This window comes from Centroberyx gerrardi, chromosome 14 (genome assembly GCF_048128805.1).
Source record: "Centroberyx gerrardi isolate f3 chromosome 14, fCenGer3.hap1.cur.20231027, whole genome shotgun sequence".
In the NCBI taxonomy this organism is placed as follows: domain Eukaryota; kingdom Metazoa; phylum Chordata; class Actinopteri; order Beryciformes; family Berycidae; genus Centroberyx; species Centroberyx gerrardi.
Window position 1 is genome coordinate 28,641,513 of NC_136010.1, and position 13,066 is coordinate 28,654,578.

The 13,066-nt window shown below is 44.3% G+C and overlaps 1 protein-coding gene across 1 annotated transcript; it reads right to left on the bottom strand.

The window, feature by feature from the left end:
• On the bottom strand, nucleotides 1-11,459 carry fam131c (family with sequence similarity 131 member C). Its single transcript, XM_071916653.1, has 7 exons — nucleotides 11,429-11,459; nucleotides 8,517-8,581; nucleotides 5,721-5,805; nucleotides 1,460-1,705; nucleotides 1,089-1,178; nucleotides 181-269; nucleotides 1-108 (listed from the first exon to the last, which is right to left on the bottom strand). Exons 1-7 carry the CDS (start codon nucleotides 11,457-11,459, stop codon nucleotides 1-3), a joined length of 714 nt encoding a protein of 237 aa, XP_071772754.1.
• Between the last annotated feature and the right edge of the window lie 1,607 nt (nucleotides 11,460-13,066).

A 13,066-nucleotide genomic window follows, 5' to 3' on the forward strand; every position in this document is an offset into this window, starting at 1 on the left:
CTAGTTATAAAAAACGTCATCCTCAGATAGTGAGCTGCTGTCCACGTGGCGGACGGCGGTCTCTGCAGTCACAGTGCGTCCATCCTCTAAGGGATGACCTCCGTCCTGCTGAGTGTTGGACGTTGGGGAAATGGAGGAGGCCGGCGGCGGAGGAACCAGGTTGGCCGTCCTGTCATCGACATAAGTCTGGGTGTGGATGCTGTACAGATGCTGGGGAACGCCAACACTTCCACCGTCCAGCAAGAAGTGAGAAAGGAAGTGGCTTTGTGCTGCTAAGGAGGGAAGACAGAGTATCAGTCAAAAGGATGTCTCTTGAAAATACTAAAACAATAACTTGAACTGGACAAAGATTCCCTCTGGAGTTCCCTCTGCTTCAGGTTTTTAAGAAGCCAAGACAAGTAATTTATCAGAAATGCTAAAGCTAGACTAGGAAACTAGGCAACACTGGTGGCTCCAAATGACACTGAGAGATTTGAAAAGGTTTAATATCAATACCCAGAAATCCTGTAAGGTGACATCAGTAAACTGCACACAGTTTATTCATATTTACCAACCCGGCCTGGTCTGTGATGCTTTATACCAAAAGATACCAAAGGGACAAGAGAGGCAAAAGATCTAACGTTAGTGAGAAAGAGCGCTCACTCGCTGATGTTTAGGAGACACTTTAATATTTCACTTACTGTGGACAGAGATGTGACCATACCTGACACAATCCCGAATTTCCCCAAGGGGATCAATAAAGTGCTATCTTATCTTATCTTACAAGAATTTAACTTGAGCAAATAAGGTGAATCTATGGCATCTCATTAAGGGGAGTTCGGACGCTCTTCTCTGTTGCAGCCCCACTTTGTGATGCTGAAGTCCAAAACACAGAAAAGGGCCTTTGGGGTAAGCAAAACCCAAAACCTGACAGAGGCTATTACAGCATTAACATGTTGGTTTTTTCATAAGGGTTTTTAACCCTTTGTCTATAGATATTTAGCCTTAAACAAAACCCTTAGTGAAGTCAGTAATTAATCAGAGAGTTCAGACCAAAAGCTCCATCGCAGTGACACTGGTCACAGATGTAATCCTTATGCATGACCAACCTTGCAAGCTGGTGGAGGGCTGTTCCAAGCCGTCGTTCATGGACCACACATTCATGGCTGCCTCAGCGAGGGCAAACTGCTCTGCCACTCCTGAGAAACAAAAGGCACATGAGCACATTTTATGCTGCTTTTCTCAGAAGTCGACCACCTGTTGTTTTCTCAAGACTACCACCTTCAGAGACAAAGGGATAATCAAATAAGTGCACTAGATTTGAGTCACCGTCTTAGGACGTCTTAAGGGCCATTGATTTTCTTTCGACTTGTACAAGCCAATCGAACAAAAACGATGCCTAGAAGGAGCTAAATGTCACTTCAGCTCTGAGGACCGCCCGTTGTTTTTCCCCCGAATTAAGGTCATCCTTCTGTCTCACCTGCGGCGAAGCGAGCTTCCTTGATCTCGTCGGTCATTTGGGAGTAGAATTGCTCATCCTCCTGCAGTTCTGCCCCCATCCCTCCCCAGCCTCCTCCTCCTTTACCCCAGGCCCCGGTCCAACCCGCCCCGCCTCCCCCGGCCTCGCCGCCTCCTCCCCAACCCTTCCACTCAATCAGGTGGGCAACTCGCCCCTGGGCCATCGCCGTTGGCTTGGTGATGTGCTCCTTTATCGTGGCCACCAGACCTAAACGGAGAGGGATATATATGGATAAAGCAGATTAGATAAAGGGTATGAAGGCTGAAAACAAGATGGGATATACAGTAAGGGAAGAAGGAAAGAGGGAGATCAATTGAGGAGAAAATGAAGAGATAGCATAGATGAAAGGGTATACAGTAGGGGCACTGATATGAAGGAAGGGATGGGCGTATAAATGCCACAGTAAGAAACAAGGATGTGGAAATGGGTAGAAGGGATAGACAGAGGGAGAAGTATTGTGAGATTGGTATACTTGAGAAGAAAAGATGAGAAAATGAGAAGCAGCGAATGAGGGATGAAGAGATAAAAAACAGCAAAGCTACTGAGATAATGTGATTAAAAGGTAATATAACTGAATTTCAGCTTCCAAATGAGTTATGTCTATGTTTTAGCACAGTTCAGTCTTTGTTGGTTGGTTTTGCATAACCAGAACCAAGAATTTTCTTCAGCCCCCTTCTGATGTACAGCTCCATGGAAAATAAATTGGAGATGATTGAAAATGAGAGTGTGTAACAGCACCTTAGGTGATTTTGGAGAGAATTATGTAGCTCCTTGTTCAATACTGAAGGCACTTCTATAATATGAAGCTCACTTGGATGAGGAATGTACGAGTTCACAAATTCAATTTTCCATTTATTGTCAATGCTTTTGACTGTCCATAGGTTTCTAGCTTTGGGAAAGAGTTGTTCATGTTCACAAATAGAAAAGTAACGTATGAATCCGCAGTGGGCGGTCACAATTTCCTTTTAAGACAAGAGAAAAGAGCATAACAGTCATAAGAAATGAAGAGTTGTGATGAAGTGAAAGAGACAGCAAACCTATGTTGTACCGCAGGGGTAGATAGGGAAAGGATGTAGAAGAAAAGGAAAGGTTGGAAAGGTAAAGGTTTATGGGGAGCGAGAATGAAGGGCAAGGATAGAAGGGTACGACGCACCAAAAAAACGAACACCTGAGGTTAAGGTTAAGGAAAGAAATTATGGAGAGAGAAAAAATGCATAAAAATATCAAGGCCAGGAAGGACAGAAGTGGAGAGGGTGGAAAGTGTAGAGATGAGAAAAACAAGGAGCAGAAGAGGGAGGGAGCAGATATCAAGGTGAGAAACGGATACAATTAAATAAGGAAGGAAGCCAAGAGTGTTGGCGGCCTGAGCTAATTGAAACGGAGAAAAAAACATCACGTCTTATCATCATTTGAGCTCGTCGCCAAGAGACTCTTATCTGTATTACATGGTGCACTGTAACACCCACTGGTACCTCACTCCATGTACACTGCAAGCAACTTTATTCACTTCTATTCTGACTGATTGTTGGCGGTGTGAGAGGCTTCTGCAGCTACAGAGTTTTGAAAAGGCAAATCATGTATTCTTCACTGCTTTGGTATTGCCTCTCATAACGTTACATTATTTTGAGTTAGCATAGTTAGCTAGCAAGCGCGAACATAGCATTAATCAAAAATAAATGACTTCAGAGCTTCTCCAAGCATCATTTGTGAGATGTTTATTACTGTAGTCCGTCAAATAAAAGTTGCAGAGGACTGAGCAGCTTTGAATGGCTGTCATCAACTTCTCCTCCATTTTGGACTTCCCAGGCGTCCACACATCATCCAGGTTTCCCTGCTCACTCAGCTGTATAGGAAATGAAGCGACTTCTGGTAACTTGTTGAGCATGTTGCTACAGTGTGAACGCGGGGTTAGGCCATGATCACATATGAGGCGTTTTTCTCCTGCTCAAACACAAAGGCGCAGCTGTGAGTGTTGCTAGTAACAGAGAGAGCAAGAGCTCAAAGGACATTATATCATTCTCATTACCATGCAACTGTCTTAGTGTTAGCTAGCTAACCTGAAGTATAAAAGGGCATAACATTGAAAATAAAAAAGGACTGAAAGTTCTCAATAGTTCTGCTTGTGCTTGAAGAAGAGGAAAGGGGAGTCTGAGTTTTGTGTCAGAGTATTTTCTCTGACACTGATGCAGTGTGCAGCACAGCTAAAGTTGAGACATGTTCACCTTGGATCCCAGGGCAGTAGCTACCCCAAAATGCACCAAGTCAAGAAAAAAGGTGCAGGTGCGATCAAAAAACACACCTTATGTGATCACGGCCTTACAAGTTTAATAGAATAACCAGAAGCAGTTAGGAATCACTCACTTAATAAGAATAGACATTTATTACATAAAGTGAAGCGCGCAGCTCTACTTCCAGCTGCGTGTTTTGAGGGAACATACAGTATGAACAAACAAATGCAGAGCATTATGAACAGTACGCAGAGCTTTGTTATTCCAACATCATCTCATAAAAATTTGTGAATGTCTGAAACACAGTTGTGGACACGAATTGTGATGTGAAAATTACATTCCTCCACCATTAGGGTGGAAAAGCCTCTGAGACAACACATTCATGCATATCTAGGTAGAATCTGATCAAAATTAGAATCAATTCAGGTTAAAGTCTTCCTATTGACAACCAGTGTCATACTTATTAATGCAATAAATATGTAATCAATCAAACTGCATCATATCGGAGGTGGACGACACTGACTGGACCAGATCTGATTTTTAATAAAAGACCAATATCTGTCTGATATATCTGTCTAACCCTAGAAGCAACCGCAACATAGGCCTACAGCAAGAAAACAGCAGCAATAATGTCTGTCTCCAAAATGTAATTATATTTGTACTATAATATTTGAGATTGCACAGTTTGATCTGATTTGAGCAGCTGGGTTGTGCGATTGTCCTGCTAGAACTAGCTTCGCCAAACCAGCTGATGATTGACATGCGATTAAGTCTGTGTAAATATGAAAAGGCTTCTTTTTTTTTCTGTCACTCCCAAAGCAGGTGTCAGCCTTTCAGCAGTCTGCCTGAAGGTCTGTATTTGTCTAACGTATTCATGGCTTTTTCATGGCCTTCATAATTATACTGTCAGGATAATAAAGGAGGCTTTCAGTGGGGAAAGTTCAGCAAGGCATAACACATTAACGGAGATAATTAACCTACTGCTGAGAGAGGGAAGCTGTAGAGATGAGGCAGACAGACACAGGATGGGGAGATGGAAGTGAAGAGCGAGGGAGCGGGAGGCAAAGGTGGGGAAGAAAATAAAATGGGAGGAAATGGGTACGTATGTGTATGTAGCTGTTTGTTTATCCATGTCTGGGTTGTTATTGAGTGCGTGTGTGTGTTCGAGAGAGTGAGTCAAGGTGGAGGGAAATTACATTACTAACCTCCCATGGTTTGTAATGTAATTTCCCAGCGTGGCTTTTTCCCTGTCTCGTGTGTATGACTCACACAGTGTGTTATGAACACATGTGAGACCCAAATGCAGGACACGGACAGAGTGGCGTTGGTAAGAAAAAAGGTTTTATTGTAAGGGAGGATCTGGATGAGGGGCAGATGGCAGGGAATGGGAATCCGGTGGCAGCAGGGGTGAGTGATGGTAGGGAGGAGCGGGGCTTGGCGTGAGCGTGGGATGAGGGGAAGCGTGGCAGGCAGTGGTAGCTTGGAGGCTAGGAGGTTGCTGGCAGGCAGGCAGGGAGACAAGCAGGAAGACAGGCAGGCGGGTGATGATCCTGGGGTACAAGAGAGGCTGGTTAATAACAGGAAACACAAAGAGACAAAGTCACTAGATTTGGCCTTAAAGCGTGACTACCACTGTGGTTGAAACAACAATCTGGCCAAGAATGGTTGAAGAGCCGGGGTAGATATACTGCAGGTAGATGAGCTGATGAGAGGCAGGTGAGCAGACTGGGAGAGGTGATGAGCCGATTGCAGACAGGTGTGCAGGATGAGCAGAGCCGGGACCACGCCCACGCCAATACACACACAAACAAAACATAGACAGCGAGAGAGTCAGACAGGGGAGCACTGCTGGGAACACAGGGAAGGGGAAACACAAGGAAACACTAGGGAATCTTCTGGGGGTACGGCCACAGTCGTAACAGTGGAACCCAACATGAACTTAGCCTGTTTGTGTTTGTGTGTTTGGGGGGGTGTGTGTGTGTGTCCAGTCTCACCCAGCAGGGAGGAGGTGGCCAGCTCCCCGATGTCATAGTGGTTGGTTTTATCTGCCATGCTGCCGTTGGAGGGATTCTGGCCATCCTGCAATATATGATGCATAAGAATTAGAATGTAAATTGTTCACACACACACACACACACATACTTGCATACATCCTCCGGCAATCACATCCTTCGTGTGATGACGCAACACATTGTTCCCACTTTCTCCTTTCAAAAAAGGCTGATAATTACAATAGCAGGCGGTGGGAATCCTGCAACATTCACACTCCGTCTGAATGAACTGTGATCAGAGGAAAGGTATATTAAACCCAAACCCTTATGATGTTTAAACCCAAATAGCTACAATCGACGCAGAAGGATTAACTGCATTTCAAATAAACTTCAGTATTCTTCAACTTTTTCAGCCTTTTTAGAAGATAGTGCCAGCAAAATGGCGTTACAAATCAGCACATGGCTCCGTATTTAAAGTTATAATCCAAATCCAAGTTAGTTTCCCAGACTGTAAAATTCAACATAAATGTAATTTGTGTGTAGAGTCGGCAAAGTGTGAAAATTGAGCGTCCTCTGGTCAAATGAATGCTGTTAAGCTTCTGATTTTCACATCAACAGACTGATGGGTGATGTAATTCTTGTAAAAAATGAGACGATCACTGCTGCCTCCATTTGTTGTTTGGCATCGGGAAATACCTGGTGCAAAAACCACTTTTGAATTCCTTATGGCTCCACAGGAAGCAGTGTCATAAAACTACAAAGAACAGATCCCTTTGTATTATGAACAGAGGCTGTGAGCGAACCTACTAACCCGACTATAAAAAAATGCTGGGCTAAAAAATAAAACATGAAACTAACAGCAGATGAGATTTTGAATGTAGCAAAGCAGAGTAAAAGTAAAATTACTGACTTGAAAAACTAGTCAAAAAAGCACAAATGCACAAAATTCTACCCAAAATAATGAGAGTAATTCATGACTTCGAGCATTTGTGAGTGCTGGCATTCATTGTAACAACAGCTGGTGAAATACGTAATGCACCAATATAAACTACACTCCCAGCTAATTTTTCATCTCGCTAAGAGCAAGAAACCTTTGATTTAGTGCGATGGAGCCTGGATGAGGACCAGACTGAACATGTGTTAAGTGTTCATTTAATGGAAAAAGCTGCGAAGGATCACTAACCGTGAAACAGATGAAGAGATCCTCCTGTCTGCAGCTTGTACTTATCCCGCTAGCTTGTGCCATGAAGAAATCATTGCCAGATAATTAGCTAATTTACAAGCTAAATTCTATGGCACATGACTTATGTTAAAAGATGTTTTGAAGAGAGCAGGTAATGTGAGCTAGTAGTGCCCTACATGAACTATTGTGCTTATTTCACTGTTAGATTTTATTAAAAAAAACTTAGGATGCAAGCACAAACAGAAAAGCATGAGCAAAGGCACATTATGTTGAAAACAATGAAAAGCAGTGCGCTAGGATAGAGTTAGGCTGTGTTCACACATAGCTTTTTTTCAAAACTGCCACTGCCTTTTTTTTTTTACGTTAAAAGACTAAGCGCTGCACCTGGTGTTTTTTTGGCAGAGCGGAGTGCTTTCAAAATTTTTGAAATGTTCAATCTTTCAGAAAAGCGTGTGTGACGTCAACCGCTTTTTTCTCAGCCAGCCAATCACGGTGAAGGAGAGGCGGGGTTTCCCACAACAGCAACAAAGATGGAGAAAGTCAAAGTGCCAGTGGAGAAATTAGTCGTTGAAGTAAGTGGATATCTGGAGCTTCAAATAGTACCACAACAGCATTCATAAAGAGGCAGTGTGGGATCATATTAGAGGTGTATTGGTAATATCTGGTAAGCCTTTGCTTGTTGCTCAACACTGTATTATCAGCTAGAAGTGCTAACCAGCTAGCTAGTGAGCTAGCCAGCTATTCAGCTAACGCCAAATAACGTTATCGTGATAGCGCTTTTTCCACACACAAAAACACTGCCAATTGCCAATATTTTGCGCCAATATTCAACAAAAATTTCAAAATTTGACTATTAAAGGATAAGGCCAGTGTTTTTTAATGCATTTCTTACCATCAACAGATCCTATGAAAATAACAAAATCAACTGCGTTTGCTCTACTCCCGTTACTTTACGACTTCCCACGTTCCCTTTTTAGCCTTCAAACCGGAAGTCATTGGCTCCAATTGTAAGCTAAAAACCTTTAAATACAGCTCACAAAGACATAGTTTCTATTTTAAAAATCGCTAACTGTTACCATGAAAAGTCAGGCTGTTGTAGTTATTACCAAATCAAATTCAAATGGGAACAAATTCTTCATTACGACGGGGACTATTTTCGGTGCTACGGAACTACTTTCCTGAGATGGAAAACGTGTTTACAGACGGCTTATTAAGTTGTTTGAGGAAAAAGTCGGCTGGCCCGGTGCATCGCAATGATGAAATATGCTGCCAGAGCAACGGCATGGCTCTGTGACGTGTTTTTAATCGTTTTTTTTAATACAGTGGAGTTCTATGGCTACTGGGACATGGCTTTGTTGGGCATCGGCTACATGAACGAGACTTGTTAGCAAAACAAATTAATTGCTGATTTTGTTATTTTCTTAGGATTTGTTGATGGTAAGAAATGCATTAAAAAACACCAGCCTTATCCTTTAAAATTACAAGTAGCCTATTCAGTGTTTCCCCCAGAATTGTAATGGGTGTAAAAGCCTCTGAAACAGCAATTTGACCATCATGAGACACTCGTATCGACAGAGATGAAGAGGAGGAAGAGGAAGGTGAGGGCCATTACTGACCTTAGCAGCGGGCGGCTGACCCTCCTCAGCCTGGCCCTGCAGCACTGTCATGGGGTGGTGGAGCTCTGCGGGGGACCACACACACACACACACACACACACACACACACACACACACACACTAATGTTATACCTGGTGTACTGTATGTGTGAGAAGTTTTCGCTGTATTTCTGTGTGCATATGTGCATGTTTGTGAGAGAGAGAGAGAGAGAGTGTGTGTGTGTGTGTGTGTGTGTCTGGGCAGGGGTCCCAGTCTCTGAAGCCAAAACAGTCTCTAAAGGCCAGGGTCAAGCGAGGCTCATATATAATGGATGAGATAGGGAGAGAGAGAGAGAGTGTGTTGAATCCTCATCTCTCTAGGTCGTCCTCGGACGAGTCCTCCAGCGGCGTTTCCAGTCATCTCGATCCTCCATGCATCTGGCTAGCTCACCAGTACTTTCCGCCCCTGCATCTTTCTTTAGTACGTCCACGTACGTTGGTGTGGGACGCCCTCGTGATCGATGCCCGTGTGTTGGCTCCCACAGCACCAGTTTGCTGGCTGGGAGCTCCCGGTGTCTCTGGCAGTGACCGGCTAGCCTCATTCTCCTGGATGCTATCTTCTCACTCAACCTTGGTAACCCCCCATACAGATGCTTGTTGGTAACGTGCTCGTTCTGGTCGATGTTTAGTACTGCTCGCAGCATTCTGGTATAGCACCCATCCAGGGACTTCTGCAGGGTGGGCTTCAGGGTCCAGCATTCACAGCCATATAGGAGAACGGACTCTGTAGTCGCAGAGAAGAAGCTGAGCTTGATATGTCGGGAGAGGTTGGAGTTCCACACACTGGCCATGCTGTTCAGAGCCTTCCATGCGAACACCTTCCTCACTTTAAGGTCTTGCGCTGACGACTTGACCCATGAGTCCAAGTATTTGAAGTCATTGACTTCTTTTAGAGCAGTGCCTCCTGTTGTCTTTAGAGGTGGATGGTCCGGGAGGATGTTGTAGGTGATAACCTCGGTTTTCTTGGCATTTAGCCTGAGTCCAACCTTGGCACACTCTGTCTCCACTCTGGTCAAGAGCTCCTATGCCTGCTCCATACGGTCAGATAGCAGGCTGATGTCATCCGCATAGTCTAGGTCTGTTAGGACTACAGCAGGGAGTCGTCTAGGTGTAATAGTGAGGCCGAGTTCCTGCTCCCGTCCACTGATGGCTTGCCTAAGTGCATAGTCCAGGACTATAATGAAGAGGAAGGGGGCAAGGGTGTCCCCTTGCAACACCCATACAGTCATTTAACTGGAGCCTCTTGGCATATTTCACTTTCTTTCTAGGCTGCACACTCCCTATTTGCTTTTTAATTGATGGTGATGAGGTTCATATGATTGACAAGAGGAAATGGAGTCCAGGTCATTGCAATGGAGAATTAGCATCATCCAAAAGGTCAGTGGCCACACACACACACACACACAGAAACACAAACACAAACACATGCTGGGGTTTCCCCTGGGAGGTGTCGTCAAGACAATTGGCTGTCGCTATGGAAACGTGAGAGCAACAGAAGGCGAGTGATCCCCTTCCATTTACTTCAGTCACGCTCGTTCACGCACGTGCGCACACACACACATGCATACACACACAGTATGATGTACAAGGCTGTATCTGGTCTCTGGTCCTCATCAGGTTCTATTAGCAGGTCAAGGAGCCATATTGTGTTTCCTGAGCTAATCCTCTGTCCTTGTGGGGTCACATCTCTCTCTCACACACACACACACGCAGCGCCACCTCTTGTAGTGGAGAGCCCCTGTGGGCAGATGTGGGAAGTATGTAAACACTTATTGATGTCTCTCTCCCCCCCTCCATCTCCCCCTAACTGTCTGTCCTCACCTTTCTCCACACACACACGCACACACACATCCACACACACACACACACACACACACACACACACACTCCCGCTGTTCTCTTATCTCTCTGTCTGGAGCCTCAGCTACCTCCCCTCTTTCTTCCCAGCTAGAAAGCGCTGGGCTGACTAAAAAATGGCTTTGTTTTGAAAAATATTCTCAGACATTATCCAAGATTCTAGTCTCAAATAGTTTATAATAATGTAATATGATGCCAAATATGAAGTAGAAATTATTGATGTATCACACAGAATGTCAGAGACAATCAAACTAAAGACAGCTTTTCAGACACAACCAAATCAGTGTTTTCCAAGCATAAAGCACCCCCCCCCACCCCCCCGACCCCAGCCTTGTTTCCAAAACCCAATCTTCGCACTGATTCACAGAGATCAGCGATAGCTCCGAGGGCAGATGAAAAATAACTTGACCTTCCGGTCACAATAACTTTTAATCTGTGGCTCTGGTTTAATGAGAGAGGAAACTGAGCTGAACTCTCATCAGATGAGCGGTGATGTCATGGTAAATAAGCAGAAGGTGAGCATAAGGCAAACAGCTACCAAATATGAACAGAAAGCAATTCTATTTCAAGAAACGCATTCATTTATGCTATTCCCTTCTTAAAAGAGCCAATCCTCATATAAATTACATCACTTTCCTATGCTTTCTACTATGAATTGAACATAAAAAAGGTGGCTCAGCTGAGTTTAATGAGTTTAATTTGCAGTCAGCTATTGATAATTTAACCCATTTATCATCATTTTCTCAAGATGAGTTTTCCATTTAGCGATCCTCACACGCGCAATTATCCCTCAACAGCGTGATGCAACTTTTCCGAAGCAGTTTTTTTCCATCTGGCAATGCAACTCTTATCTCTGCCTGGTGATTGCGGCTCCTGTCAACGCTCCCTGCAGGTAATCCAATGCCACAGACAGACAGACAGACAGATGGATGGATGAATAGACAAACAGGATGGAGGAGGGATGGACGGATGGATGGGACAGGCAAGGACGGACAGACGTTGACTCAGGCACTGACCTTTGTGACCTTTGCAGAGGCAGGCGCCCATGGTGTCGGGACGGCCGGCGGGGCAGGTTATCTGTTCACCATGATGGCAAAAAGATAGAGGAGGGGAAGGAGGAAGGAGGAGAAAGAGAGCGAGCAGGAGAAGTAGTAGTAGAAGAAGAAGTCAGCGGAGGCGGGGAAAGTAAGAGAAGATGCCCGACGAGCCCTTTGCCACACTGATGCATTGCCTGACTTGTCTGTATAGGAGGAGAGAGGTGAGAGAACGACACAGAGAAAGTGTGGGGAGGGGGAGAGAGAGAGGGAGAGAGAGAGAGAGGAAAACGGGGGAGAAAGCATGAATGCCTGTTTGCTGACGATTTCGTGTATCCCCTCCCCTCCACTCCTTATATTCTCCTCCCCTTCTATTCTTCTCTCTCTCTCTCTCTTTCTCTCTCTCTCTCACTCATATAGGAGACCCTTATTGTCAGTTGAGGGCTTGATGACTGTGCTGTGTGTACAATAACACACTTGTTCACCTTTATGGTGAAAAGGTCACAGGGTGATTGTACAAATACAAATGGCCCTTAAGTGTATTTCTGCTTTTTTCAGGTTTTTCAAGAAAGAATCCCAAGGTTAAGAATGTGCCTTACTGCATGGATGAGATAAATAAGAAAAATATGATTCTGGTTTGTATGTTTTGATCTGTTGTGGTGTTTTACCATACAGTTATTTCCATGTGTGAAATGAATTTTGTTGTTAATTTCACTAATCTAGGCTGAAATTTCGAGTTTCGTCATATGAATTTCTAGTCTTCACTGATTCAGATTCAATTATATCAAGGCACACTGACTCGATCACACACACTTTCACACCTTTACACACAGCCCTCTCTCTCTCCTGCTTCCTCATTAGCTCTCTCTCTCACACACACACACACTCACACCTGTAATTACAGTCTGACTTTTATCAATATTCCTTTTGTGGCCCTGTTGTCTCTGTTTGTCTCACTTTCCTCTTGAGGCAAACGTTGTGATAATGTAACTGGGGCTCCGCTGACATCATCCCCGGCAACAGAGCCCCGCCTCCGTTGCCGGGAAAATCCTGTTGCCATGGCAACCACGCCGCTCCACACTTTTGAAGCTTTATTTTCCTGCACTAATCGGCCCGAGACAGGAGAGACGGGAACGTATTGGATGATGGACAGGGAAGGATGGTCCTGATAAAGTTGGCAAATCACTAGACATTGACCGACACATTTAAAGAAATCCCATTTAATCAAACTATGACCTCCAGTTGGTGATTGGTTGGCAAACAACCACCCATATAAACAAAAATCTATTTGATTTTTGAAGTGTTGATTTATACTTGTTTTCCCTTTAAAAGACCCTATCCTCATATAATTTCCATCAGTTTGACACTACTTTCTATAATGTGTACTCTGATATAGATTTATGTCACGCTAAAAAGGTGTTAAACTGAATCCTGAATCCTACTTTCTCTGATTGGGCCACTATCCTGGGAGGGAAATGATAATGAAATTAAACTACTTCTTGTTTTGCTTGAGACCCCCTGAACCCCCTCAAGAACGCCTGGAACCCCTTCAAGGACCCCTGGAATGCCTTCACAGACCCCTGGAACCCTCTCAAGGACCCCTGGACTGCTTTCACGGAC

Excerpts from the sequence above, each read along its gene's own strand:
- fam131c (XM_071916653.1), bottom strand. The coding sequence starts at position 11,459 with ATGGGCGCCTGCCTCTGCAAAGGTCACAAAG. Across the intron at positions 5,806-8,516 it reads GTCAGCCGCCCGCTGCTAAG|GATGGCCAGAATCCCTCCAA; the intron begins GTCAGTAATGGC and ends CATATATTGCAG. Across the intron at positions 109-180 it reads GCATCCACACCCAGACTTAT|CAGGACGGAGGTCATCCCTT; the intron begins GTCGATGACAGG and ends TCCAACACTCAG.